The following is a 26976-nucleotide window of genomic DNA, read 5'->3' as shown; positions in this document are numbered from 1 at the left end:
CAGACAGATCAAGAGGAGGAGGGTTGTACAAATTTGATAACAAAGGAACAAATACTATATTTTTATCTTTTTTACTTTTTATTTTTTGGTAATTTTTCTCACTATTGTATTGTATTGTATTTTATTTTTATTTTATTTTTATTATTATTTTTTTTATTCTATTCTCATTTGTCTTAACTGAGCTGTTGTGAATGTGTGTTTCCCCCCTGGGGGAGGAATAAAGTCATTCAATTCAATTCAATTCAAATAGACATACAATTTTATCTTTCAAACACGGAACAAATCCGTATTTTACAGAATTAGTAAACATGTTATAAGCGCGCTGATCATTGTCATGTCAACATAATAAAGTGTGGCATACATTTGTATCCGTCCTTAATTCCAGGCTGACCCCACTGCGCTACGACCAGAGAGACCGCATCACACACCTCGGCGAGTTACAGTACAGCGTGGATGACGACGGCTTCCTCCGCCAGCGAGCCAATGACCTCTTCGGCTACAACTCAAACGGCTTGCTGACCCGCGTCTTTAACCGAGTGACGGAGCGCACCGTGTTGTACCGCTACGACGGCCTGGGTCGGCGTGTGGCCGCCAAGAGCAGCCAGGGCGAGCAGCTGCAGTTCTTTTATGCCGACCTGTCAAACCCCACCAGGGTCAGCCACTTGTACAACCACAGCAGCAATCTGATCACATCACTGTACTACGACCTCCAGGGCCATCTCATCGCTATGGAGCTGAGCAGCGGAGAGGAGTACTACGTCGCCTGCGACAGCGTGGGGAGTCCAAGAGCAGTTTTCTCCAGCAAGGGCCGATTGGTCAAAGAGATTTTCTACACCCCCTACGGAGAGGTTTATCAGGACACCAACCCTGACTTCCAGCTTGTTATCGGCTTCCACGGAGGCTTGTATGATCCTCTCACGCGACTGGTTCATTTGGGCAGGCGGGATTACGACACGTTGGCTGGCCGATGGACTTCGCCAAATCACGAGCTGTGGGGCGAGCTGAGCAAGGAGCCGAAGCCGTTCAACTTGTACGCCTTCAAAAATAACTGTCCAGTCGGGAGGGTGGAGGAGGTGACACACTTTACCACGGGTGAGCGTCACACGTGTTCACACACGCCGGCACAGCATGACATAAACGCGGCAGCTTTCTCTCAGATTCAGGCTGATGTTTCTCTCATCTACTCCCACACAAGCACACATGCACACCAAACATCTGCCACAAAGAGTGAGTGAACGGGCCCCATAGCTAACCACAGGTAAGTTGTGTAGCAAAGAGAAAGAGATGTGACAGACAGAATGTACTGGCACCACAAAGGACAGCTATGTCTGTGATCATCTTGTTTTTTTTAACGCGGGCTTGTTATGTTTTGTTCCCTCTGTCTGTCAAGAACATATTGTTTCCCCCAGAGACAAAAAGAAACTCAGGCAAAGCAAGAGACAGAGATGGAATCACAGAGTCAGAGGATGAATGTAGAATGTGGGCGGAGGTGTCGGTCCTTCTGGTTAATGGAACATTCATTTGACCTGTCACGTTTCCCTCCACCAATGTTGTTTGTTACAGACAGAATCTATTTGTGCAGGAAACACCGTCCGCACCGCCTCTGCTGTGTATTATGCTCAAATATTGTTTGATTTCCTGTACAAGGTGTTGTTTCTGTGGCCTTGTGACTTTTTCTTTGCTTCCAGGTATAAACATTAGATTGTAACATTCTCCCTCTATGCAATGTTCTGTGTTTGTGTGTACAGATATTGGTAGCTGGCTGCAGCTATTTGGTTTCCAGCTCCATAATGTGGTTCCAGGCTTCCCAAAGCCTGAGGTGGGCCGAATGGAACAAACATATGAACTCATGAAGACACAGACCAGGACCCAGGACTGGGACTCCAGCAAGGTGCAACTTTATAACATTAAAAACCTCAAACAACTGCAGTTACAAAATACTAGCAAGCTCTTAGTTATTTCTGTTCTTCACTAAATAATGTAGTATATCTTTCAGTAGAATAAATCTTCAGTATTTTTATCCTATTATCCTCGACGTTTTAATACATTTGAGTTTTATATTTACTCATTAATAATTCAGGAGTGTACACATACAATAAATAAAAATATTATTCAGAGAAAGTTAGATTTATTTCGAGAGACTCGCCGGTCATATCATACCGTGCCTGCTCTTATCTATCTTAGATGAGGCTCTTGCTTTACTGGGCCAACAGTGCTCAGTGGTAGAGTGAGTCGTCTTTCCACTTGAAGGTCGTAGGTTTGATTCCCGCCTCCGCTGCTCTACGTGTCCTCGATCAGACCATTACCTCAAACATGTTTTGTCAATCACTTGAATGTACGCATGTCACGTGTTTGTCTCAGGTGACTCTGGGGATCCAGTGCGAGCTGCGGCGGCAGCTGAGGAGCTTCATCTCTCTGGACAGGTTACCTCTGGTGTCCGAGCCCGTCGGCTCCACGTGCCACAGACCGACGCGTCCTCCCCCCTTCGGTTCCAGACCTTCTCTGCTGGGCCCCAGTATCCGTTTTGCCGTCTCCCACAGCCGAGTCAGTGCGGAAGTCATCGGTGTCGCCAGCGAGGACAGCCGCCGCGTGGCAGCCATTTTAAACGGTGCTGTCCACCTGAGCGGGCTGAGCTTCACTGTGCAAGGCTGCGACACCCACCACTTCCTCCAGTCCCGGCCTATCGAAGATGACCTCGCCCTGGGGTTGGGAGTCGGCGGCCGCGTCCTCGAGAACGGCGTCAACGTGAGCGTGTCGCAGATGAGTGCCACGGTGAGCGGCAGGACTCGGCGATTCGCTGATATCACTCTCCAGCAGGGGGCACTGTGTCTGTGCGTGCGCTACGGCGGAAACGAGGAGGAGGAGCGGGCACGGGTGAAGGAGGAGGCGAGGAAGAGAGCAGTGGAGGGGGCATGGGAGAAGGAGAAGAAGAGGGTGGATTTGGGAGATGCAGGGAGCAGGGTGTGGAGCGACGCGGAGAAGCAGCAGCTGCTTTCAGCGGGACGTGTTCAGGGTTACGACGGCTACTACTCGCTGCCTATAGAGCAGCAGCCGGAGCTGTCCGACTGCCCCTCCAACATCCACTTCATGACACTAAGCGAGGTGGGGGGCAGGTAACAGAGACACATGAGCAGCCCCTCACCCCACCAAAGACTGCCCGTTTCTACTCTACTCTGATTTGTTCTACTGTTTCTATACTGTATGAAAAGAAGACGACGACAAAGAAGAACAAGAAGAGAGATTGGGGGGAAAAAAAATGATTCCAAATGCCTTTAATTGTGACAAAATGATGGTATTTTATTATTACTGTCCAGTTTCTCCAATTTCTAACAGTGGCACAAGCAGTGTGGTTTGACTGTGGCTTTGCTTTTTTTGTATCCCAACTGGCCTAGGACTCACTGACTGACTTACTGACTGACTGTGTCTGTCATTTGCTGTCTCAACACTGTTCATCATTTTGGAACTGTTCAAGCTCACTGAACTGTAGAGGTAAAGACTTTTAGGATTGCTAGTGAAAAATCCTCCTCATGACTCAAACCAAGAGCTCTCCGGTTGCCATTTGAGTTCCTACATGGTTTACCTCGGAAATACTGTCGTTTACATATTGTGTAAGAGAGGCCTTGTCGACTCTGACACTCCCCTTTAGAGAAGGAAACCTTGTGTGGTTTTCCACCTCTGGTGTGCTCCAACAGTAGTTTGTATGAGTGTGTATACTAAAATCAAGAATGTACATAGCCAGTGCTTTCACACTGAAAAAAGTGCTCAACTGGAAATTCTGTTGTTCATAAGTAAGTGTCAGTATTGTTAATCAATAGAAAAACAGTTACATTTTTGCAAAGAATTATACATGGCTATAGTAAATATTCTCGCTGAAAAATCTGACTTTATTGGGTTACAATGCTGATTAAAGTTATTATGTGTGAATTACCAGATTGTTCCCTGGGATTTCATAGCCACTGTCGCTTATTATTTCTCTCTCTGCCTCCTCACTGTCTCTCTCTCTTGCTCTCTCTCTGTGTGTCTCATCTGTCTCTGCGCCTTCTCTCCACACATTTGTTGTGCACTCTTTGTTCTTGTTTCTGGGACTTTGTAACTTTCAAATCTGTGCCGTCATTATCACCCATCATTATGGCTCAAACTGAGATATGCATGAGAAATCTGCGTCTGTCGGAGAAGAAGAGGAAGAAAAAGAGGGAGGAGAGCGAAAGGAGGAGAGGAGCGGGGGGAAGCACAGTGGAAGGGAAAGAGAAATGTGACAGCTGAGGCTCAGCGAGTGGGTGGTGAGTGCAGAAGGGGCAGGACCTGGAGTTGGCTTTGCTGTTCTCTACAGCTTGTCTCCTCTCATTAGGAAATGCCAATCAGACTACATGTGAACCTCTTCCAAGCTTTCCCCACCAAAAAAAGTTTTTGAAAGAAAGTAAAGAAGTTTTTATTTATTTATTTATTCTTAATCTCGCTACCACTAATCCGCCTCCCCGTCCGTCTGCCTACCCCCACAATCCCCCCTCCACTCGCCCCCCTTCCACCGTCACTCCACCATCTGCCCACCACTAATTGTTTGTGTTTCTCTTCTGGGCTGAGGATGACAGAGACGCACAATGCATATGTTGTGACTGTGAGCAGGTGATATATATACGTTCCTTGCTCACACTTTCCCGATCAGCCTGCGACGTGACTTCTCTTCTAAACCATATGCTCCACTAGATACTGTCCAACCTCATCTTGGGTAGTGAAAAGATGGAGGGTCCGGTTGCTAAGAGACCGCCGCACTGAAGAATGGTCTGGGCTGAATGGATGCTCTTCACTCTCTTCCTCTCTCTGTATCTTTCTCCTTCTATTACCATCTCTCTGCCTCTTTTTCTTTTTTTTTTTCATGAGCCCGTAATGTCGATCAGATGAATGACAGACACCCCCTCCCCTCTCAAGGAGTCAGCACTCTCTTCATGGAAATCAGTACTTCAATATGTCAAATTGAATTTTTGTTCCACATTATATGTCACACGGTGGCTCAGTGTGTATGGCTGCGTATGCATGACCTCATTTAAAGGAGTTTATTTCAACCAATATCATTTATTTTCTTTGCCTTTGCACAACTGAATTGCATTAAGAAAACAGAGCACAATATTTGTTGTCAGCTTGCGTATGCAGTAATGGATATTAATGTTGGAGCAGCTGAATATTTCACATCTCACAAAGTTATGAGGTACTTTTCTGTGCTGCATATGCAGAAAAGAGAAGGAGCCCGAGATCTTCAGATCAGAGTCAGTGCTGGAGTCTAAATGACTTAATGACTTAATTAGGGGGGAAAAAAGACAATTTCTTCAAAGACAGTGAGATATATCACGTAAAGAGCTCATATAGGATCTTTGTTTTTAGTCAGTGGTGAGACAAGGGTTTACCCCTAACCAACAACTTTCCGCATCTCCTTGTTCTTGTTTCTGTGTCCCCGAGAAGCATGTGCCTGCTGCACATGATGAGGCTGCTGCTGATGCTGCTGCTGCTGCTGCTGCTGCTGCTGCTGCTGCTGCTGCTGCTGGAGCCAAGCGTTTGGGCTGCTGTGTGTTGGAGACAGGCTATTACTGGGCGCCTGTGCCCGTCTCTGAGCAGTGACAGGGTAGAGCAGGGGCATGACAATTCCTTGTGCGGGCTCATGGAAAGCTGCTATCAAGTTCCTGATTTGCCGGAAATATCGTTTCTGCACACCAGGAGTGGTCTGAAACATGAGAGGAAGAAGAGGGGGATTTTTTTTGGGAGAAACGAAAGGAAAAAAAAAAGGTAGAGGACAATTCGGCATCGCTGTCTCCATCTCAACATCAAATCCTACACGGGGAATGAAGTGGACAGGACAGAGCCACGCTTGAAATGAGCTCAACTTATAGAAGAAATGACATGCACTAAAAGTAGAGCCAGACACTGCATGAATCACACTTATTATTTTCCTCTTTATAGCTGATCCACCCTGAGCTGGTATTTAAGAGTATAACAGGGCACATATCAACGAATCATATGACGCAAAAGAAAGTTAAAAAAAATCTGCTGTAGACCCGGATGGAAAATATACCCGAGGGCTTTAACAGCAAACGCTAAATTTGGAAAACCCAGGGTGCAGTTGCCCCTGAAAACATTAATTCCCCTGGGCTTTTGTTACAAAATATTAAATAAATGTACTTATTTATAAATTTGTATTAAATGTAAATATACATTTGATATAAACACTCATCTCCATATGTGATGGATTGAAATAGAAACATTATTTATTTATAGAAATCATGTGTGGTTTCAGCAACAACACAAATCTCATTTTGTAGCAAAGTCAGTATTTTTCATCTTTAAGTGAAATTAGATTCAATCAGGTGTTTTTATTTGCGTTGTTTCTAACTGATGACACGTACACTACCGTCGCTCCACTTTGCTCAAGGCTCACTTTAATATTCAATATCTCTCGGTAAAGTAGAAAACTTTCAAAGTGTTATCGTTTTGTCAAGTAAGGACTTTTAAAAGGGCAGCATGTGTTTTCATTCTCTTCCATCAATCACTGGTGGAAAATCTTGTTTGAATGCATTTTCAAATCATTTAATCAGTGGAGAGCACTTCCCACAGCAAAGCACTTTGGATGTTTCCGTCTCCGGCCACAAGTGTTACCTCTGTTCCGAACAATATTTTCATTAAAGTGACTGATATTGCGCATGAATAATGTAAAACTGTTATTGAGCTTGTAGTGGAATTCATGTAATTCAAGTCTTCTCGCCCTGTCTGTTCGCTTGATGTTGTCAGTAAAAATGAGTGGGGGTAAAATGTAGTTACAACAGCATGTATCTCAGTTGTCAGAGAGAGACGTAGCCTTCAGATGTCTCTATACATCCACATCTCTGGGTGTTTGCCAGCCCTCAGTGCTCAATTACATATCCCATCAGAAATGCTGTCAAATGCTCTTCTGTGTTTCCCATCTCTGGGAGTATATGCTGATACCGCGGTGTTTTAAATTTGAGTTGGGGCGTGCTGGGGTTTCGCTAAAGGAAAAGCGGCGCAGTCACTTTCTCAGTGCTGTCACTCATTGGAAGAAAAGGAAATTTCTCAGTTTGCCTCATTAAGCGGGCACTAGAACAACTTCTGGAGCTAATAAAAACAGCAAAAACAAGGAACTTAAGACAGACAGGGGAAGAGAGGTCTTACTTCTGCAGCCCATGAGCCTGCGTCATCCTTGTGGAGCCTGTATGTGTAGGCATAGCCCTTGCACCTGCACAGACACACACAAAAGGAGAGAAACACACGAGGACAATTTAGAGTTAGAGTTATAATGAAATACGTTGGTTCTTACTGTCACCATTATCTCCCCTGTGGGGACTCATTCAACTCATTCTTACAAAAAGGCCAGCGTACTCCTTTTGTTGTTTAACTTAATAATCAGGTGCTTTGTTTATCCCTGTGTGAGCAGATCAATAATCTCTGCAGCAGCAGAATATGTGTTGATGCAATTATTGGGGTTTCAGTGATGCTTTAGAGTTTAGAGAAGCCTATTGCACTGTCTGTGTTTATACTCACAGCACACACAGGCAGAAGACACCTGGCACAGAGTCACTGTTGCGCACTAGGTAGCAGCCGTCCCGTCCATCCTGGGCCAGACGCCTCTCCCCTTCTTCTTTACCGATGGGTCCGTGGTAGACAGGCAGGTTCTCCATCACAGCTCCACTCCAATTCTTCTCTTTTTACGCCTTTGCCCCCAAGTCCTAACTCTTCCCTCACTCTCTCTCTCTCTCGTTTTCAACTTTTCACAGCAGGCAGAGCCCTTCGCTTGTCGCTGTGTATAGTGGGAGCACAGGTAAGACAGCTGTCCAGCCTTTCATTGGGTATTTGCTTCTCGCTGTTCCAGATGTCTCGGTGGGAGCCTGGGCTTTGGCAGGTGAGTTCACGGATTGTTCTACTGTCTCGCTGAGACCTGATGCAGCTCTGCCTAACCTCTAACCTTTCTGACTTGGTGCTTGAAGCCTTCCTCCTTCTCTGTGAGACGTTCACATGTGCACACGCATAACATGTGGGTTTGTGTATCTTTCAGGAAATGATTGTATTTTTTTCAACAGGAAATAACATCAAAGAGCCTAACGGAACATTTCCCTAACAATAGAAAGCACACGAGCGGGATTTAAAAAAAAATTGTTGTGCACGCCTTTATACACAGAAAAATGTATAGTGTGCTTATGTGGGGGTTTTGTATTATTAAGAATTGTTTGCATAAATCTGTGTATGCTGCAATTCACTGGAGATTCGCTGGTACAAAATGCTACTGTACATTTAACATTCTTCCACAATGAAAGTGCATAAGTTTTTACCAGCAAAACAAAACTTTCTTATGCAAATAGGATGTGGTGTGTGGTGTGGTGTCAAGTCAACTAACTTTTTGTTTGTTACCAAGAACATTTATTCAAATGAAGCCATCTAAGAGATGACACGCAAAACACTTTTAACTGAGTATCTAATATTGTGTCCTTATCTAATAATATGTCATTTATTGATGTAAGTGTTAACACGATGGTTTGAAATGACTGGATGCCATGTAGGAAGACACTGCCTCTCACCTATTTTGACAAAAATAAGCTTCTCCTCTCTCCGCTCAGGTTCTATTTTCTCATGACACGCTCACACATGTTCTCGGTCGCATCGCTGGTCTGTCTTTTATTAAACGTGTGTCAAGGACACTCACACCTGCTCAGTGGAGCAGCGAGGCATCAGCTGACGGGTTCTGTGTGCACGAACATACTGTGGATCAGGAACAAACTCATCCTGCAATCTGTCCTGTCACGTCTGTTGTGTCTCATTAAGGATCTGGTGATTAAAAGTAGGGAATATTTGCTGCAGCGCCATGTTATGCAGGTTTCACCAAGGTGACAGCTCTGGTCGGTTATTTTAAGCTCCTCTGGCATGTTGGGATGTGTAGGCTATTATTCTGGCTCTCAGTGCTCTTTATTTAGCCCATGGTCATGACCACTGGCCATCACTTTGTGCTACAAAAGACAGCTATGAAAGGTAAACCAACCATTCCACCGTGTCGGTATTATCTGTGAGACCGTGGCTCTTGTTAATGAAGCTTTCGTTGAGGATGTCTCTTGTACATTCAGAACTGCAGCCTGCATGAGTCATCAGTCTGTGTCAGAGCCATTTTTCCCTCGGCTCATAGGGATCATGAGCAGAGGGACTTGGGGGATCTGTCTGGTTAAGCAGCCAGGAGCATCTTATTGACTGCTTCGATGGCACTGTAGCGCCATCCAGTGGCAACTGATATAGACATTAAACATGGGAGGAAGCGGTGCGATCCTCTTCAGTAAATGCCTGCCTATCTTGGACATAAGTGTGAAATGGAAAACAAACAAAAACAAAACCACTTCACAGTTTTGACAATAATGAAGAGCATGCACAGCCTCGGCCACTTTAGCCACTTGTGTGTGTGTGTGTGTGTGTGTGATCATTTCATGGACCACTTTAGTGCAAAACAGAATTACACTGCACTCCATCGGCTCTCAGCTCGCAGAGCCAGTCCAGGGTCAATGCAGAATGTTGTGGATCCATACTGGACACAAATAGCAGACAGAGATACATCATTGATTAGCTGCATGGCTCCTTCTACCAACACGAGAGGTCTGACTGGAATGCTTCATAGGGACATTAGTATGAGATTATGATATCTGGCCTCGATAAGTTCAGAATCCATGTGAGGCATTCAGGGACAGGAGGAAAAAAGGGGGGGTGAATGTCCAACTGCCAGGCCGTTACTAATCCCAGCACTTACATTCCCAAGCGGGAGAAGCTCAGTCCCAGCTGTTGGAGGATATAAAATTGGGGGAAAGAACCAACAATTGTAGGAAACTGAGTTTCACAAAATCAGTGCATGTGTGGACAAAATGATTCAACAATTAAAGTAAAATAAAAGAGAAAAACAAACAAAGAATTTGCTTCCATTTTTTTTTAGATAAATATTTATTTGCTTTATTTCTTAATTGAGTCAAAGGAATGCCATGATTTTTATTTCTTCTTCGTTATTTAGAGGATAATACAGAAAGTTATACAAGTTACATGATTACATGTTGGTCCTATAAGTGACATAAAGATTGGTTAATAAACATCTGAGAAAAGCTTTATCTAATTCATCGTCTGTCCCACATCCTGCAAAGCACTAAATACACATTTAGTCAAAACTGAGGTAAGAGCAGAATCTGAATGTTTAACATTTGTTTGTCGCATAAGCTTTGGTTTCAAAGACTAGACTCTACAAATCGATGAAAAGCATGAAAGCTAGATAGAACTGCAAACTTTTACTCACTCGTTCCCACACTGTTTCTATATTTGAAATAGAGTTTGATCATTTACTTACATTAAAGCAGCTAAATCAGTCCACCATCAGCTTAGGTGTCAGTTTCCATCAAGGATGGAGTGCTTTTTTTGTAACCCTCAAACCTACATCACTCTTTTGTTTTTGTTTGATTTCATTTATATTTTATCTGTTGAGGTCAGTGGAAACAATTACTAAAAAAACATTAGTGCGTACCATCATCTCTGAACAGAGGTTGTTACGGTGAAACACCTCTGAAGCATGTTTTTCACAACATTAACTATAAGTAGTAGTAGCGGTATTAAGTTATTTATGTCCTTGGTCTCAAACAACTCCTGAGGGAACTATATCTGGCTGCAAGGTTCACTCACTATTATCACTAACTGCTGTTTGGTGTTGATAGAGTGGATCTATAGCTTTTTAGTAGAATTGTGTGCCTGCTGCAGAAATGTAAAGCTGATGGCTGGACGGCTAAACACTGAGCTGAAACTCAAGAGTGCAGTACATTTCATCGACCACGTGTGACCTCTTCCCTTGTAGACAAAAAGGCACAATATTTAGAACTCCAACATGGTGAAGTAATCTGCCTTTAAACGGTGAACCTTTGTTCTTGACATGTTTTCTAGTTTTGTATGGTAGAGTTTAGCTCAGCTGGAATTCCACTCAGTCAGTAACAGCACTCGCTCTGTCTCAAACACCCATGCTTATTGGACTTCAGCAGTCATTTGACATTCGTTCTTCGGGGTGTGAAGCCAGTGTAAGTCTTGCCCCTGGGGGGTCTGACTATGCAGGACTGGTGGGCTCCACAATTGCCAGGTCTTTCAGGTCACTGAGTTTTCGAGAGAAGGAGCTCAGTCTGGTGCTAAAGGAGCCTCTCTTCTGGCTGTGATCTTCCCCACGGGCCTTCAAACAAGCGCACAGGTCTTTGCAGAGGCCCCCAAGGCGGCCCCGGAAATGGTTCCCAATAAAGCAATAGACCACAGGGTTGATGGCAGAGTTGGAGAAGCCCAGACAGAGGGTGAGAGGGGTGAGGTTGTGGATGGTCCAATTTACCCAGCAGCTGTCCAACAAGCCCTTGCTTTTCAGCAAATCTATGAAGGTCACACAGTGAAAGGGGAACCAGCAGAGGAAAAAGGCCAAGACAACAGCAGCTACTGTCCTTAAAACACGCTCCAACCCCCTGCCCTCCAAAGGTCTACCTCCACTGAAGCTTTGGCTAACATGCGGGGTCGGGGGTCTCTCTGGTTTACTGCAGCTCTCCTGGGGCTGCAGTGTTGATTTGAAAGACGACATGTTGGGAGGGTGTGACACACTGTGCACTCTCATCAGTACCGTATCGCCCAGCAAATTTCTACCGATGGCACAGTAGCAACAGGAGATGACAAGCAGTGGAAGGAGAAAGGCCAGAATGATCTTCATCCAGACCAGGGTGAGATACCACTTGTGAGTGGGATATAAAATCACACAGGCCTCCACAGCGAACGCTTCAAGGTAGTGCGTGTCCCTCAGAGCCAGTGTGGGGACGGAGCAAGCACAGGCCAGAACCCACACCAGGATGCACGTGAGCCGGGCACGTTTAGGGTCCCGTGCACTCTGGGAGCGGAACGGGTGCACGATAGCCAGGTAGCGGTCTATGCTCATGGATGTGATGAAGAAGATGGACGCGTAGAGGTTGAGGTTGTGGAGCAGCCCACACATTTTGCAGGCCACTTGGCCAAAGGGCCAGTCGTAACCGCGGGAGTAGTAGACGGCCCAAAGTGGGAGAGACAGCAGGAATAGCAGGTCAGACACACACAGGTTCAGCATGAACGTGTTGGCTACAGTCCTCCTTGAGGCACTGGCATGGGCCAGCACGGATACAGCCAGGGCGTTGGCCACAGTTCCCAGCACACAGATGATGCTGTATATGGTGGGGATGACTGTGGTCATGGGCACGGGGGTCCAGTCCCTGCAGGGATCAGCGGAGGCCAGAGAGGTGTTCAGATGGGTCTCTGTCGTAAAATAAGGGAAGGAGGTGGAGTTGAAAATAGAGAGGTCATCTGGGACTTCCATTATGGTGCTGGGTGTATCCTTACGTCACACAATTTGACTTCCCTCCTTTGAGTTGTCCAAGGTCAGCTAGAAATAAAGCAAAACAGGAGAGCACTTAAAATTCATCAGCCTTTTACGGGCAAAGAAAACGTTTTCCTACACCACAATCTGTTAGCGCAAGTGTTTATTAACGGCCATCTTTGATAACTAATCACAGCAATAACACATTACACCATTCTTGAAGTAATGACATGCACATGAATAGGTTTTTAGTAAATATCTCATTTTGGATTATTAATGACTGAGATACATTTTGGAACATTCATGATATGAATGTTGAAAATGAAAATGAAAATGAAAAAAGTTTCATTTTAATCAATATACAGGTCATTAAAAATGATCCCATTACAGTCCGGGGCATCAGAGTGAAACATCATTAAAAGGAGCAAAGAACTAAAAGAATTAGAAGCTGGCAATCAGTAATACAAAGAAAATCTCATCCTTACATAACTTTTTCGAATTGAAAAAAATACTGGTAATGACACTGCTATCAAGGTTAAACCAATAAATCCTTTTTATTTAAAGAATGAATCTTACCTGGAGTTATTGAACGTCCAGTCTGAGCGTTTTTTTTAGTGCTTCTTTTGGCTAAAGTCCATGTCTTGACAATTTCGCCTTGATCCCTCTACATGAGATCTGCACAGCTGAATATCCCGGACCATTTCATACCCCTTTGTTTTTGTGCGAGTGAGGGAGTGAGTGTGTGTTTAGAGAAAACAGAGTGGAGGCTCTGAGAAACCAGATGAGAATGGGGGTCTTATAGCCCTCATGAGCCTCATTGCACAAGAAGGGAGCTGCAACACGTCACACCTTCATCATGACCAAGGGGTTGGACTTACCTGGAAAGAAGCCAGCCTGCAGAGAGAGACTGAAAGTTGTTCTTGTTCATTCCTCTTTTCTCCCCCCCTCTAAGTGTCTTTTCCACAAGAGACCAAACCTACAAAAATCAAGTCAAGATGTGTATTACAGTTAGGGGACTGCAAATATAAAAGAACATGTCATACTTTCACAAAAGAACAGGACACTGTTTGTTTGAGGTGACAAACTTAAAGCCCTGCATGTTTCCATTGGGGCCTCTGACCCAAGGAATGGTGGCTGTGCGTTAATTAGCTGAGGCCCTGCACTTTGTGTCCTATTCGTCCTACCCGCGGTCAGATAAGCCATGGGAAATATTTACTTTGTCTCAGTGGAAGTCAAGGCAGCCACTGGGCCAGAGGGAGGAGTGGGGGGAGTGGGGGTCGGTTTGAAGATGAATGAGGAGGAGGACAAGCAGATACTGCAGGGAGTGAACGAGAAGATGAGAAGGAAAGACGAAGAGAAAAGAGGAGATCCCCTCCAGTGGTTTTTCATTAAAGCCCCTGGTGGAAGTTAATGAGGGATGTGTGCAAAGCTCTGAGACTGATTACATCACAGCTACTTTGATCAACTGTGTGAGCGTGCATCGCTCCCCGTGTGTACACGTGCATCTGTCTCAGTACAGCTCAGCCCGACATGCGTATACTGGGCATGAGAGTCTGCACATGTGTGTGTGTGTGTGTGTGTGTGTGTGTGCAGCACGGTCTGCTCCATTGAGTATCTATCAGGATGTGACATGTTCTAATAGCCGTGGGAACACTGACAGTGAGGATGACAGATGAAGGCGAGACAGAAAATGGGAGGTATTGAAGACCCATTACCACCCCCCCCTCTTTTAAACAGGAGAAGTAGGGGATGTACTGTATGTTTCAGAACTGTTATAAAGCGAGATATGTGTGCTTTCCAAAATGGAAACTTCATTAATATTGTGTTCTTCCGATGGTATGCTGGGTATGCACAGTTGTTCTCGCACACACACACAGACACCAACTAAAACCAACTAAAACCAGAAATTCTTGCTGTCAAACAGAAATAGATGATGACAGTAAAAAACGATCATGTCTCTGCCTTCATGCGTTGAGTGTTTCCCTTTTATTTTTATTGTGTGTGTGTGTAATAATAAAACATTGTTTTCGCCTTGCTGTCCTGCACAGCACTAATATACTAGTATATATTACACATACAGGCTCATCAGTCTCACTATTACTGTGTCACGAATCAGACCTTACATCGTCGATGGTTTACAGGGTTTGTGAAAGAATTCCAGAGCCTTTGGTCTGTAATTTGCTTCTGAATAAGCCTGTGCTTGTTCTGTCACTAACTGACCCTCAAAGTAGAGGTAATCCAAGTAATCAGTAATATTTTCCATTTTTTTAATCATCGGCATATGTTAATTATGTACTTCATGGCCTGAACTATTGCAAATTGTGCATATTTGTGCTCAGAAACTTAATAAATGTTGCTATGTCAGTAAAACATTTATATTTTTCTTTATTTTGTGTTGAGGGTATGATGGGTTGCAGGTGTGCATGCTTGTTTACCACGCGTGTGTGTGTGTGTGTGGGGGGTCCTGGGAGCTGATTGGTCCTGCACAGGAGGTTCCAGTATAAGCGACCTGATCCATCCAGCTGCAGGCGACTTCCTTTGACCCACTCACAGTCAGACGACCAGCAGACAATGTTGTCCTTGTTTTTTTTGTTTGTTTTAAATAAAACTTTAAAATGTTTTTTTTTTTTTTATGTGTTGCTGGTGGTTTACTGGAAGTCTCTTCACAATCAGGTTTTCCCTTAGGCGTGGTTGTAATAATTGTTTTTATTGTAAATACTGCACTATAATTGCACCACAGTGCACATATTAAATCCAGATTGGAAAGACAGACCATTGGTGTTCAATAACTGGTTGCTGAAGTCAAGCTTTTCTTTTTTTTGTTTTGTATTTTTGGCATTGAACAGTTTTATTTTAGCCAATGGAAGAAAAAAAGTCAAATTATATGGGCCAAGAAAATAAAAATGTCTAAAAATCCTCCACAGAAATTCCTGTATCTCGTAGTCTTCACAACAATCAGGAGATTCATTGACCACTGAAGTCGAGGTGACCTCCACACATATTATAGTATGCAAGTCCCAGAGAAATAGAATGTGTTTGTTTTGGTGGTGGACCTTTGATGAGTGAGCTGATTGGACGGGACGTACGGTAGCCTCTCACTAGCTTTTCCATACATACAGACCTTATCTTTAATATAAGACATTTACTTGATGCAATGTCTTGTTACTGCTTTTACTCAACAAATGTATATACCCTAGTTGTGATTATATGCAGTCAGTGCTTTTATCTAAGTAGGCCTGAGGGAGCCAATTATATCTGCAACCACCTCTTTAATCCTCTGTGATACAGCGGATTGATTTTAATCTGTGTGTTTTCTCCTCATACAGTGACATTATCTCACTTTCACTTGTTTTATCTCAGAGTTTGCTTCTGTTTGCCCTCCTTTGACCTCTGTCAACATTTGGAATCTCACTTTATCCCACTCTCAATCAATCAAATTGGCTTGTGGAGCACGTCATTTGTTTCACATTGTTCTGCTGCCGAATTCAAAATCTCTCATGGGTGTAGCGAGGCGTGCATGTTGCACAAACTGAGCGGCTCAGTGATTAACAGTTAGAGCATGTGTGGGAGTGTGTGTCTGTATAGAGGCAGCAGATAAGGGGAGCAACACAACAGAGAGCTTTTTCGGGAATAAAAGCACAATATTTCAAGTCTTTGCTAAAGCAGATTGTCGGAAAGCATGTTTACTTTTCTCTGCATTCATTAGCAAATTCTAATTATATGAATGTGGCTGTTGAAGCACTCCAAATGTGAACATCCTATATACCAGTAGTATGCGAAACTGACTAATTATTATTTTTTTCCATGGACAGCACATACAGCGACTGATTGGAAGCGTGCATTATTTAACTGCCAGCATGTGATTTTATCTACAGACACAGGAAGTCGAACAAAAACATGCTTTCTTACTGTGAACACGCCCCCACAGAAATACAGAGGAAGCTGTGTTTGAGGAAACATATGCAATATTCACAAACACCCTTAAATTGCTTACATAAGAGTTGTGTTTATAATTTTTTTGCTGATAAATGTGCTATGTGTTTATTTGACAGCAGGGGTCTTGTACACTAGGCGGACCCTGGGAAGATAAGTACCGCAAACCCTAATCCCTCACAAGGTCCAGTGTGGAAAATCTGGCTCTTGGAGGTGAAAGGTGGGAGGTCAGGGTTGTGAGCCTCACTTCCTCTCTGCTGGACAAGAAAAAAAAGAATCTGAGAGACTTCTGGACTACATGACAGAGTCCACTCTTACATACGTTCCCCATTAGTTCTCAGGACATTGCCATAGCTGCTGCTTGTGTGGGAAGAAGCCCCCATATGTGGAGGGGACCCCTGAGAGAGGTGAGATGAGGCTATACTTAGTGTTACAGCTTCCCTCAAACACTATCCCCCAGCTTATAGCAACAAGATGTCCTCCCAGCACATGGGAGGTTAAGGGAATAGGGCTTGGAACCAAAGGGTTGCCAGGTCAAATCCCAGCACAAGGGCTGAGGTCCAGATAATTACTGCACACTGCTCCTGTGTCCGGTTTCTGTGTGTGTTTACTACTGTGTGTAAAAAGAATTCGATAAATGCACTTCATTAACTGGTGTGTGTGCAAATACAGCTAAAAACAAACATTATTCGGTGTTCTATTTTGAACCAAAACAGTATGTTCCACACATTCTTAGCAACATTTTTGTTGGATTCATGTGGTTCAAGCACAGTTATCCTTTTTTTTTTTTTTTTCTTCCAGAACAGCAGTCGCACAATCCCACAAATACCCAAACTCACACGCAGCAGCGCAAAGAGTGGCTCTGATGCCACGGGGGGCCTGGTTCCCATATGTGTGTTCTCCGTGAACAACAGGAAGGACGATGAAAAAAGAAAAAGAGGCCAAATTGATGGGACATATTCCTCTCTGTTTTTCTCTTACACACATGTGGGCACACACACACACAGTCCACAGGGTCATGACTCTGGTCAGCCTCATGGAGAGTTTATGAGGTCCAGGGAGCTCTGGTTCCTCTGAGGAGCAGTAAAGCATCTATAAAGATGTTAACAGATAGTTCAGTCCCCCGGCACAAACTGTATCTCACAGAAATAAAAAACATGTGGTATCAAAAACTTTTTGTTTCACAAAAGGACGACTGCCTCACTAGGGATTGGATTTTACAAGCATTTGGACAGTTGGAAGCAGTTCTCATGTATATCGGTCAATTTCTGCCTCGGTTTAACTTGTAAAAAGCCAAACACGAGTCCAGAACCAGGCTGAAGACTCTAGTGAAACCATATGTTGGCACAGTCCGTTTTAATGTCAGCACACACATCTTCACAGTTTTAAGATGCTGCATTTTTAGCAGATGTAGTGAGAACAATGTTCATCAGTTCAGTGTGATTGTGGTCACACAGGGATAAACAGCTGACAGTAAGAAAAATGATGTACAATAATTATGTGTAAAGTTAGATTTCCTTAATAAATGACCAGAAATCTCTACATTATTTATATCAACCTTTGCTGTGGGAGTCTATATTGTAATCAGGTGAATCCTCTGTACTTTATTCATCACATGTGGTAAACACCATTCCAGGACAAACGACTTGTACTAGACACAATAACATGAATTCCCAGAAAAATATAGATTTATTTTTGACTCCCCAAAATTACAAGTGAAGACAATGTAACACATCTTGTAGTCATTCCCATCACATGTGCAGATATTCAGCTTACCAAAGCAACGGGCTAAATTACAATAAATAAAAGCAGCACCGTGCGCTCATGACTGAAAAGGCTGTAGCACAACAACCACTATTTTTTATTTATTTATTTTTTTCAAATCACGAGAAAACTGTTCACAATCTGCCATCTGTTAACTAAAACACCGGCAAACAGTTGTGGGTGGATATTTTTCCCCCTACATTTCGGTCCTTCCACAAAAAACGAGTGTCGCGATTTGCAATGCAAATGGCCTTGGCTGTTGTCTGTGTAAATATAAATTATGTAGGCAGAAAAACTGAGAATGGAAATATTGATGAAAGATTTCCTAACTATGCTTACAAAATGTCAATTTACACCGCCTGATGACAGAGAGGGTTTGTCAGTGTGGATGTGATAGTAGTGAGGGAATGATGTGTCTTCCCGAGGACAACTGTGATGTCTCAGCTGCGTGTGCTGTACAGGTCTTCATCCTCAGGGCTGGACTGGCCAAAGTCCATCAGAGACGGGTCTGTTTTAAAATCAGAGCCCCCTGGAGGGCAAAAAGGAGAAACGCAAAACAGAATTATAATATGTTTCTTTAAATGTCTTCTCCCTTGACAGACAATAATTGCATCAGTGAATGAACATCGGTTACTAGATTACAAAAAGGTTTTAAAAATAAAAGGAAAGCCACAGAGTCCTGTCAACATCCTGTTCTTGTCAAATACAAATATTAGATTAAAATACTTTGATTCAACTTAACTGAAGACACATGGAATTTGTCTTGCACCACAGGTTAGAGAAGCTTAATAAAATAAATAAATGCAAAGGACTGATTAATCGCACTCGAAAAATGAAAATGACAGTATATTTTCTTTAATTTCATATACATCATAATAGAGTAGATAAAGTGAAAGCCTTATTGATTATTAAAACCTAATTTACATGCAGAGATAACATTGAGATCATTAAATATTTAACCCTATGAACAGTTTCTTTATGGTGTCTCTGTTCCCAAACAATCTTCTCTCCCTGAATACTCATAAACTACTTATATGAAACATCAGTAAATAAATACACACACACCGGTTTTCCAGTACAGGGTTATTATTCCCCAGTTACAATCTATAAATATATAGCAATTTATATGGATGCTATTTGTTCCACAGTACAGTACAGACACCATTCTGCTATAATGCTGAGAGTCGATCATGGTGATTTTATCCATTCAGTGTAATACAGTTACAAAATAGAAAGACTGACTAGTTTGTGTGTTTCTCTTCTTTTACCACAACTCTTTGTACTTTTATAACCGTCTTCCCAGGGACTACATACTGTATAAAAATTAACCTTTCTGGCTAATTCTGGGACATTTTCAGAAAGTATTAATTACTTAGAATTGTCAAAATCAATGTGTTAATTGCTGCAACATATTTCAAATTGTAAATGTGTTTGGGGAAACAGAAAAGCTGGGAAACTGAAAGCGGCAGAGAAAGAAAAACTGAAGGAAATGTGTCAAAACAGGTTCTCAGGTCAGAGGATGATGGTGATGAGACGGGTGCACACTTTCACATACAAATATGTGTGTAGCGTGGACACTAATGTGCGAGACACTTTGCGGTTTGTTGGTGAAGAAGAGACAGAACCACAGACATGAGTCATGACAGACAGGATCCAGTCATGATAAAGACTATCAAGACATGTTTGCAGTGAGGGAGAAAGACTGCTCTTTAATTTCATGCTTGCACAGGGAGAAAAATGGTAATCGGAGAAGATTTGGTAAGGAGCTATGTTAGGGCGCTCAGCGCACACACACACGGATGGTGTGAATTGAAACTCATTAAGTGTTGGGAGGGTGCTGGTATTAGCAGACTGTTACTCTAAAGAGCTTGTTGTTAATGATGACATGAAATAAAATAAAAAATAAGAGTGTGACAAGGAGCTCACAACTAGATTGCTTTCTCAGGAAGTGATATTGTGGTTATTTGTATTACTAAAGCAAACATTTAAAAGTTATTTGCAAAGCCAATTATTGCAGGAAAAGTGAAATGTTTGTTCCAATATTGATGTTTCAATAAATGATATACTTGATTGATACAATTTTGTGAGAGGAGGCCCAACAGAAAAGTTTGAGAACCACTGATTTACTCCAATAACTGGCACAAATTCCCATAGAAACACTGTGGAAAGTCTTCCAAGAAGTGTGAAAGCTGCTATAGTTGCAAAAGGCGGAACTCCAAGTGTATGTACATATATATATATATATTAATAGTCTGGTAAGCCCACAATATAGTGGTGCACGTGTGAGTTTGTGTGCCTAAAAATCAAACTATAGCAGTGGTGTCTGCGCAGCAGTTTCTCATCATACCTTTGCTGTTTTTTGCTGCAGGCTGTTCAGGAGCAGATGCTGTTGCCGCTGGTGCTGCTGCTGGTGCTGCTGCTGGTGCTGGAGGTGGTGTTGTTAAGGTTGAAGTAGGGGTTTTGTCCACAGCAGCAATGGGAGGCTGGTCAGCTAACTCTGGTAGAGAAGTGGATTCAGGCTTGGCCGATTCAACGGCTGGCACTAAGGAGAATTTCAAATACAAAACAGGGTCTGTAGGAGGGATGTGAATGTGTGGTGTTTATAAAAGCTATTGTCACTTCAGACTAATTATATTAAGAGTGACGCTGTTAACATTTGGTGTGTTACAACAAATTAATTTATTGTACTCATCAATTCTGCTAAAGTACCATGAAAGATAATAATTAATAAAAATGTATTTGAATAAAGGGCCCCTTTACATGTCCACCATTTTGACAGGTCACAGATGGAAATGATCACACTAATGGCCGAGTTAATGTGATCAGAAACACCTGTGCTTTTCGTGCTATAACATGACAAAACGGCTGCTGTGCAAAATAGCCCACATTCAGTGTAACTGTATGTGAGTAGTTCAGTAACAACAGTGATTTTCCAAAGAAGCTGGGATCATTCTCTGCTCTCTGACACTGGGTGGCCGAATATTTCTAGTACCTGCTGGCTCGTGTGATGTCTCAGGGACAGACGGTTCTTCGGTGGACAGATCAGACTGAACTTCAGTGGACTGGACGGGAGCAGCCTCTACCGTCTCTGGTTCTGGGCTTGATGTGGATTCTACCAGGCTTCCTTCATTTGAGACTATCTCTGGGGCTTGTTTTGTGTCAGTGGGCTCCTTGTTTTCAACAGGGGCAGGCAGTTCCTCCGGGGGAGGGGCAGTTTCTGGTCCTGCTGCCACTGACTGTACTACAGAGGAAATATCAGCAGAAGCCTCTGAGTGACCATGTGTGAAACAGAGATGGAGATGAAGATGGAGAAATGAGCTGACAGAGATCAATATCAATACCTGTGTTGGACTCTGCGGGGGTCTGGTCAGGGGAGCTCTCAGTCAGAGTTACAGATGATGCCTCTTTTGTTATGACAGCAGCAGTGGGCTCATCAGACACAGGAACAGACATGGCTGCTTCCCCCTCCCTTTCTGGGATTGTACCACTTTGGAGTGAGCTGACCTCAGGGGCCTCAATCACTGCACACTCTAGACTGGACCCAGCAGCCGACTGACAACATGCATAACACAGCATAAGTTTTGATTTCATGACAAGGCACAGAGAGCAAATGCCAGTAACAACAAACGGATCAAAAGCAAAGTGCTGGGAAGGAAATATGAACGTCTGAGAGATAGAAGGGAATTTTCAACTAAGTCATTTATGAAATGGAAAATAAGTCAGTGGGTAGAGTTACCGGTACATGGGGTAAGCTGCTGTTTTTCTCTTAACGCATCTGCACCCCAGCAAATGTAGGTTTCACATAACTGATGATTTCACAGAGCGATAATGTGGCTCATTTCTTTAAACTAAGGTCGATTCCCTTCAGACATCACAGTAAACCAATCAAAACGCATGTTGTACATGTACATTCAAATAAATGAAGCAACATGTTCACAGCTGGGACAAATGATGTCCTAAAAACATCCCACAGTGCTATATTTTCTTGTAATTGTACAAGTAAAGTTTACTCTCCTCTCTTCTTCAGTAGAGGTTGTACCGGGTTATTTCTGTCCTTGTTTTTATTACAGTAAAATGAGCACCAGCTCATAATCAATAGATGTTGACTATCTGTTATTTTCCCATGATGCTGTTCTATTTTTTGGTCCTTCGCTGATTTGATTGCATTGTTCTCAATGTGAAAAGTGGGGATGCATTAAAATTACGACTCAGAATTATTCACAATTTTGCACCATTTGTTGGCGTTACTGATGATGCTCAAGGGCCTTTAGTCCTAGATGATGGAAGAGCTTTACACAACATCTTATATTAGCTAGTTGGTTGAATCAGTACAAGGTGATCATTAAAAAAAACTGTTAACCTGTGGTTGTGAGGCAGTCATCTCTTTGGCATCCGGCTCCTGGGGTTTGGGGGTGAAAAGTGAGGACACTACAACGCTGCACCACTGCCCTGTGGCATACACCTTTCTACCTGTCACCTTAAGAGAACAAAATACAATTACAGCGTTAAGATCAGAAAATAATGAGGTTTGTATCTGGTAGTGAAAAAGCGGTCACCTTAATCACAGCCACTGCTTGAGCCGGGTAACATACTGAAGCTCCGGCACTCATTAGGCCCAGTGGAATGGCAAACCTCTTGAAGCGAGAACCTAAAATTAGGTTTCGCAAAGAGGAGACAAAAAGTGTAAATCGTGAAACTGAAAACTGGCATCTTGTTTTTCTCTGTGTGGGTATGATAATTTGAGCTGCAACTAACGATTATTTTCATAATCGGTTAATCCGTCAATTATTTTCTCGATTAATTGTTTGGTCCATAACATATCAGAAAACCTTAAAAAATGTTGAGCAGTGTTCGTCAAACCTGGAAATGATGATGTTCTCAAACGTCTTGTTTTGTCCACAAACCAAAATGATTAACTTTTAATGATTTCTTTGTTATTCAGAGCAAATAATTAATCGATTATCAAAATAGTTGTCAATTAATTTAGTAATGGATTAATCGTTTCAGCTCTAATGATAATGCTGATTACCAGTTTTAACCAGTTTTGGGCTCTTTAATAAGAATTAGTTAAATTTACAGTGATTGGGTTACAAAATGGGTTATGGAGGAGATTTACATAATTTTTGTTTCCAGACCTCTAAAACATGACAACAATGTTATACTTCATTTGTTATGCACAGCTGCTACATTTCCACACAGCAGTGACAATGTAAATCAACTGTATAGCAACAACGAGTTGCCTTCAATTCTACAACGGTGTTGCTCGGAAAATGTAACTACTACATATTTAAAACAAGTACTACATATTTACAATTTAGATTTCTGGTGGTGCAAAGTCCCGAAAAACTATCCATTATTTCTCTGCCTGCAATAAAACAAAGGAAAACTTTTGACGGTTGTCATGGGAAAGAAACAAAGGTCAACATGATTGTTGTTTTACATAGGAGTGGGCATCAGAGCCTCAATACTCAGTGGGCATTGGCCAAATTGTGTGTGCAACATGTAAGGCACTATTTTGTACTGATGATGAGAATGAACAGATGGTTTGAAAGAAGAGGAAAAAATATAATTCAACAGAGACAAACTATCAACCACCTAAAATGCTGTCCTGAGCTCTCTTCCAGTAAGAATCAACATTCACACAGAGAAAAACAAAGGTGCACTCCAACACTCACAGCAGCCGACTGTGTCTCCCGGTGACCCTAACTTCCCTCGTTCACGCCTCAAGGTGAATCAACATGAAACTGGGTCAGGGGGTGAATGACCTGCACTGTTTCACCTGATACCTGGATTTTTCCACCAGTTAAGTCAAAACTGAAGAAGCCTCTTGGATGAGAGGTCAAATGTCTTTCAACTTAACTCAACTAAGTCCAGTTGCCTACAGCTAACTCCTGAAGAGCATAACTGCACAGTAAAAAAAAACACTCTTCAGATACCACAAATAAAAAGTAAGTATTGTCAGAATGTAGTCATTAAAACTGAAAATGTGGGCAATACACAGATTGTTATACCACAAACAATGCTAAATTTAACATTTTGGGGGGGTCATAATAACTGTCTTGATAGTGTCTTGAAGTTTGTGATGACGTGACAGTTTGTCAAATTACCTTTCCGAGCCAGGAACATGCCAAGCAGGCCAGCCATGGTGATGGTACCAAATCTGGGAACAAATCCCGGAGGAGGATCTTTCAGGTAGTAATATACATCTAGGAAACAAGTAACACAGGGACAGGACTTACATATAGTATGTGAACATGTTACTGCAGTGCCACCACTTTGTCATTTTACCCAACACTTTGAAAGGAAGACAAGGAGTTTTGGTTGTTGAGTTTCATGGAGGAAAAATCGGGCCTTTAAAATGGAAATAAAACATTAGGGTACCTACTGTCGACTCACCCTGTCCTGTGTAGTATAGATTTACACTTCCTTTTTTCACAGAGACACAGGCACCCTGCAGGAAATAGAGAACAGACCTATAATCATTACCAAATACTATGTATACACCAGAGAATACTGACAAAGATACTGTATATCTGAGTCAGCATGAAATGCCCCCTCCACAACTCTCACATTATCAAACTGCCAAAAACTCCTCTCAGTAAAATGTATAGCTGATACTTCCTGTCTCACTCCTCAAGTTTGCTGTTTGCAAATTTACAGAGAGCTTTTGCAGCATGTGGGATTGTGCTCTCTAACCACAAAAAAGAGGAACGAAATCAGGTGCATGACAGGTCTTTTGACACATGTTAGCTTTTGTTCCAATAACACTAATTAACATACGTAAAACTGTTGATCTGATTGTGAAATATGGTAGACAGGATGTGAACGTAGTGGGCGTTAATGCTGAACCAAGTGATGTGTACTTCAATTCCTTTAGATTTAAAACAGCAGACGTACAAGGAATAAAATACATAAATACCTTTACAGCCTCCGCAATCGGCAGTATGCGCTCTCTCACTGTAGTGACCCCACTCTCAATAACACCTGGCTTCTCAGGAACAAACAGAGTCTGAGCTGACTGTGGGGTGTAGATGTTTAGCTGAGGACACAGGCAGAGGCAACAGTTAAGTGAATGACAGTGAGTTTAATCAGAACAGATCTGCAGATGCTGTGGGACAGTCATACCTTTTCTCTCTTGAGCAGATCATCCGTGGGGGTTTCGCTCACCGTGTACACACGGATGGAGGCTATTCCCAGCACCGTTGGGACAGCCACCATCACCACCTAGAGCACAATAAAAGTCCATTCACCTCAGGCATAAAAGTATCTTAAGTCAGTGTCAGTGTTTAAGGATGTAGAGCAACTGTACTCGAGGTAGCAAAAAACACAATGTGAGGGTTGCAGTGAGGTTAGATTAAACTGTGAGTTGCTGCTTTCCAATTGTACTCTAACATTTATATGCCTGTCAGCCGCATGTGTATAACAGACTGGTATTTGGCTGATAAGTGCATTATTAACTTAGTTAAGTCATGAATCCACTATAATCAAACATTAGTGATATCACATAAAGTTAGGAATAAAACAGGGCAGAGCCACACAATTAAAACTGGTTACCTGATTTGTTGTTGAGGATCAGTGATGCACAATAATAATTTTTCAGGTGTTAACATATGTGCTGTAGTATAATGTAGCAGCAGGTTCCCTTGCAGGATTTGTAAGATGTAGTTAATGTGCAAACTGCATCGTATTTACAACATCTCATTTTCAATCCTGTTTATACAGTAAATATCAAGCCCATACTGCCCATATTCTGGCAACTTAATGTCTTTAGTGTACATTCTACTGTATGTTTTATCTTTTATAGTCTTATTGTCAATATTGAACACTCACAGATGTGAAAATGCATGTTTATTATATATTACCTTAATACTAACTGTTTTTGCTGCTGTGACTGTAAATTTCACCATTGTGGGACTAATATTATAAATGTGTTGTATATCATTATTTAGAATGACTGTAATAACGTTACGCGAGTTAAATGTACTTCAGAATTGTACATACAACAGCGCTTGAGTAACTTTTCACCACTGACATGCACACATACAGCAGACGTGGTCAGTCACCGACAGTCCAGACAATGTGCATTGTAGTACAACTCAAGGATGCTGTGGGTAACTAGTTAAACTTGGCTAACCTCAACTGTTACAAGGTGTTCAAACTCAACAGTTATAACTAACACGACCAGAGCTGAAACATCTAAAACATATACCTGCTGTTACACAAGCAAAGGAATCTATAAACCTAGTTGGAGAGAGAGGGAGAGCGAGAGCGCGCTGCAGTGCCGTTAGCTTTAAACAGCGAGGCTAACACAGTGGACACACAGTTAGCAAGGCTGTATTGAAGCAGCTTCTATGACAAGAAAGTGACAGTCCGTTCAGCTTTATATTAAAGACCCCGGGTCAGTTACGCGTGTTCATTCATTGAAAACAAACATTCAAACCGCAGCAAAAGTAAAAAAAAAGAACGGCCGAAAAGGAAATGTCAAGCATTCACCTTGGCCGCCATGACAGCAGTCCTCCTCCTTCTTCTTTGGACTCTGCTTCTTCCAGCTCCGACTCCTCTGTGTCCAAACCCTGGTCACCTACTGCCATCTAATGGCCACAGGAGGCAACTGCGCCGGTTTAGTTTCAAGGTGACGTTATCCAGTAGCTGTGTTCTCATTGTTCTCAAGCTCACGGTATACTGTAGTGTAGGGGACGAAAATTACTTAGTACATGAGCTTTAATGTAACTAAAAGTAAAAATATCAAGTGTAGTTTAGTTTTTATCTGTATGTTTACATGGGGCCGTTTGCTTACCACACTTACATATTCAAAACTAGGAAAAGCACCCAGAGAGCACAAACCTCTGCCAAGTCAGTTTCCCACAGAGTCATTATACTCCCTTGTTTCACAAGATTAACAATTG

At 42.6% G+C, this 26976-nt stretch overlaps 4 protein-coding genes across 4 annotated transcripts in view; 1 reads left to right on the top strand and 3 right to left on the bottom strand.

Annotated features, from left to right (window-relative positions):
• tenm1 (teneurin transmembrane protein 1) overlaps positions 1–3927 on the top strand; it is a 169650-nt gene extending 165723 nt beyond the window's left edge. Inside the window, exons 36-38 of the mRNA XM_044040050.1 lie at positions 386–1092; positions 1749–1891; positions 2362–3927. Coding sequence (XP_043895985.1) covers positions 386–1092; positions 1749–1891; positions 2362–3117 — 1606 coding nt within the window. The 3' untranslated portion in view covers positions 3118–3927. The remainder of the gene's footprint in view (positions 1–385; positions 1093–1748; positions 1892–2361) is intronic.
• Positions 3928–4865: 938 nt separating this feature from the next.
• On the bottom strand, positions 4866–8124 carry LOC122778310 (SH2 domain-containing protein 1A-like). Its single transcript, XM_044040049.1, has 3 exons — positions 7543–8124; positions 7174–7237; positions 4866–5713 (listed from the first exon to the last, which is right to left on the bottom strand). Exons 1-3 carry the CDS (start codon positions 7677–7679, stop codon positions 5402–5404), a joined length of 513 nt encoding a protein of 170 aa, XP_043895984.1. The 5' UTR covers positions 7680–8124; the 3' UTR covers positions 4866–5401.
• Positions 8125–9956: 1832 nt separating this feature from the next.
• Positions 9957–13164, bottom strand: agtr2 (angiotensin II receptor, type 2). Its single transcript, XM_044039704.1, has 2 exons — positions 12950–13164; positions 9957–12439 (listed from the first exon to the last, which is right to left on the bottom strand). Exon 2 carries the CDS (start codon positions 12371–12373, stop codon positions 11105–11107), a length of 1269 nt encoding a protein of 422 aa, XP_043895639.1. The 5' UTR covers positions 12374–12439; positions 12950–13164; the 3' UTR covers positions 9957–11104.
• A 4808-nt stretch (positions 13165–17972) lies between these two features.
• On the bottom strand, positions 17973–26641 carry apool (apolipoprotein O-like). Its single transcript, XM_044040832.1, has 11 exons — positions 26564–26641; positions 25196–25294; positions 24990–25109; positions 24467–24521; positions 24178–24276; positions 22627–22718; positions 22431–22547; positions 21412–21622; positions 21063–21311; positions 20418–20612; positions 17973–18599 (listed from the first exon to the last, which is right to left on the bottom strand). Exons 1-11 carry the CDS (start codon positions 26573–26575, stop codon positions 18511–18513), a joined length of 1338 nt encoding a protein of 445 aa, XP_043896767.1. The 5' UTR covers positions 26576–26641; the 3' UTR covers positions 17973–18510.
• Positions 26642–26976: the final 335 nt, after the last annotated feature.

The sequence above is a fragment of the Solea senegalensis genome, linkage group LG12, assembly GCF_019176455.1.
Source record: "Solea senegalensis isolate Sse05_10M linkage group LG12, IFAPA_SoseM_1, whole genome shotgun sequence".
NCBI lineage: Eukaryota > Metazoa > Chordata > Actinopteri > Pleuronectiformes > Soleidae > Solea > Solea senegalensis.
This window is presented reverse-complemented; position numbering and strand designations above follow the sequence as displayed.

Bases quoted from the DNA above. Each gene is read 5' to 3' on its own strand.
- LOC122778310 (XM_044040049.1), bottom strand. From the start codon at position 7,679: ATGGAGAACCTGCCTGTCTACCACGGACCCATCGGTAAAGAAGAAGGG. The intron at 7,238-7,542 runs GTGAGTATAAAC...GTGTCTGTGCAG, and splicing joins GTCTTCTGCCTGTGTGTGCT to GTGCAAGGGCTATGCCTACA. The intron at 5,714-7,173 runs GTAAGACCTCTC...CTCATGTTTCAG, and splicing joins CAGGCTCATGGGCTGCAGAA to ACCACTCCTGGTGTGCAGAA.
- agtr2 (XM_044039704.1), bottom strand. From the start codon at position 12,373: ATGGAAGTCCCAGATGACCTCTCTATTTTCAACTCCACCTCCTTCCCT.
- apool (XM_044040832.1), bottom strand. The intron at 25,110-25,195 runs GTATGACTGTCC...CTGTGTCCTCAG, and splicing joins ATCTGCTCAAGAGAGAAAAG to CTAAACATCTACACCCCACA. The intron at 21,623-22,430 runs GTTAACAGTTTT...GCATGTTGTCAG, and splicing joins TGACTGCCTCACAACCACAG to TCGGCTGCTGGGTCCAGTCT.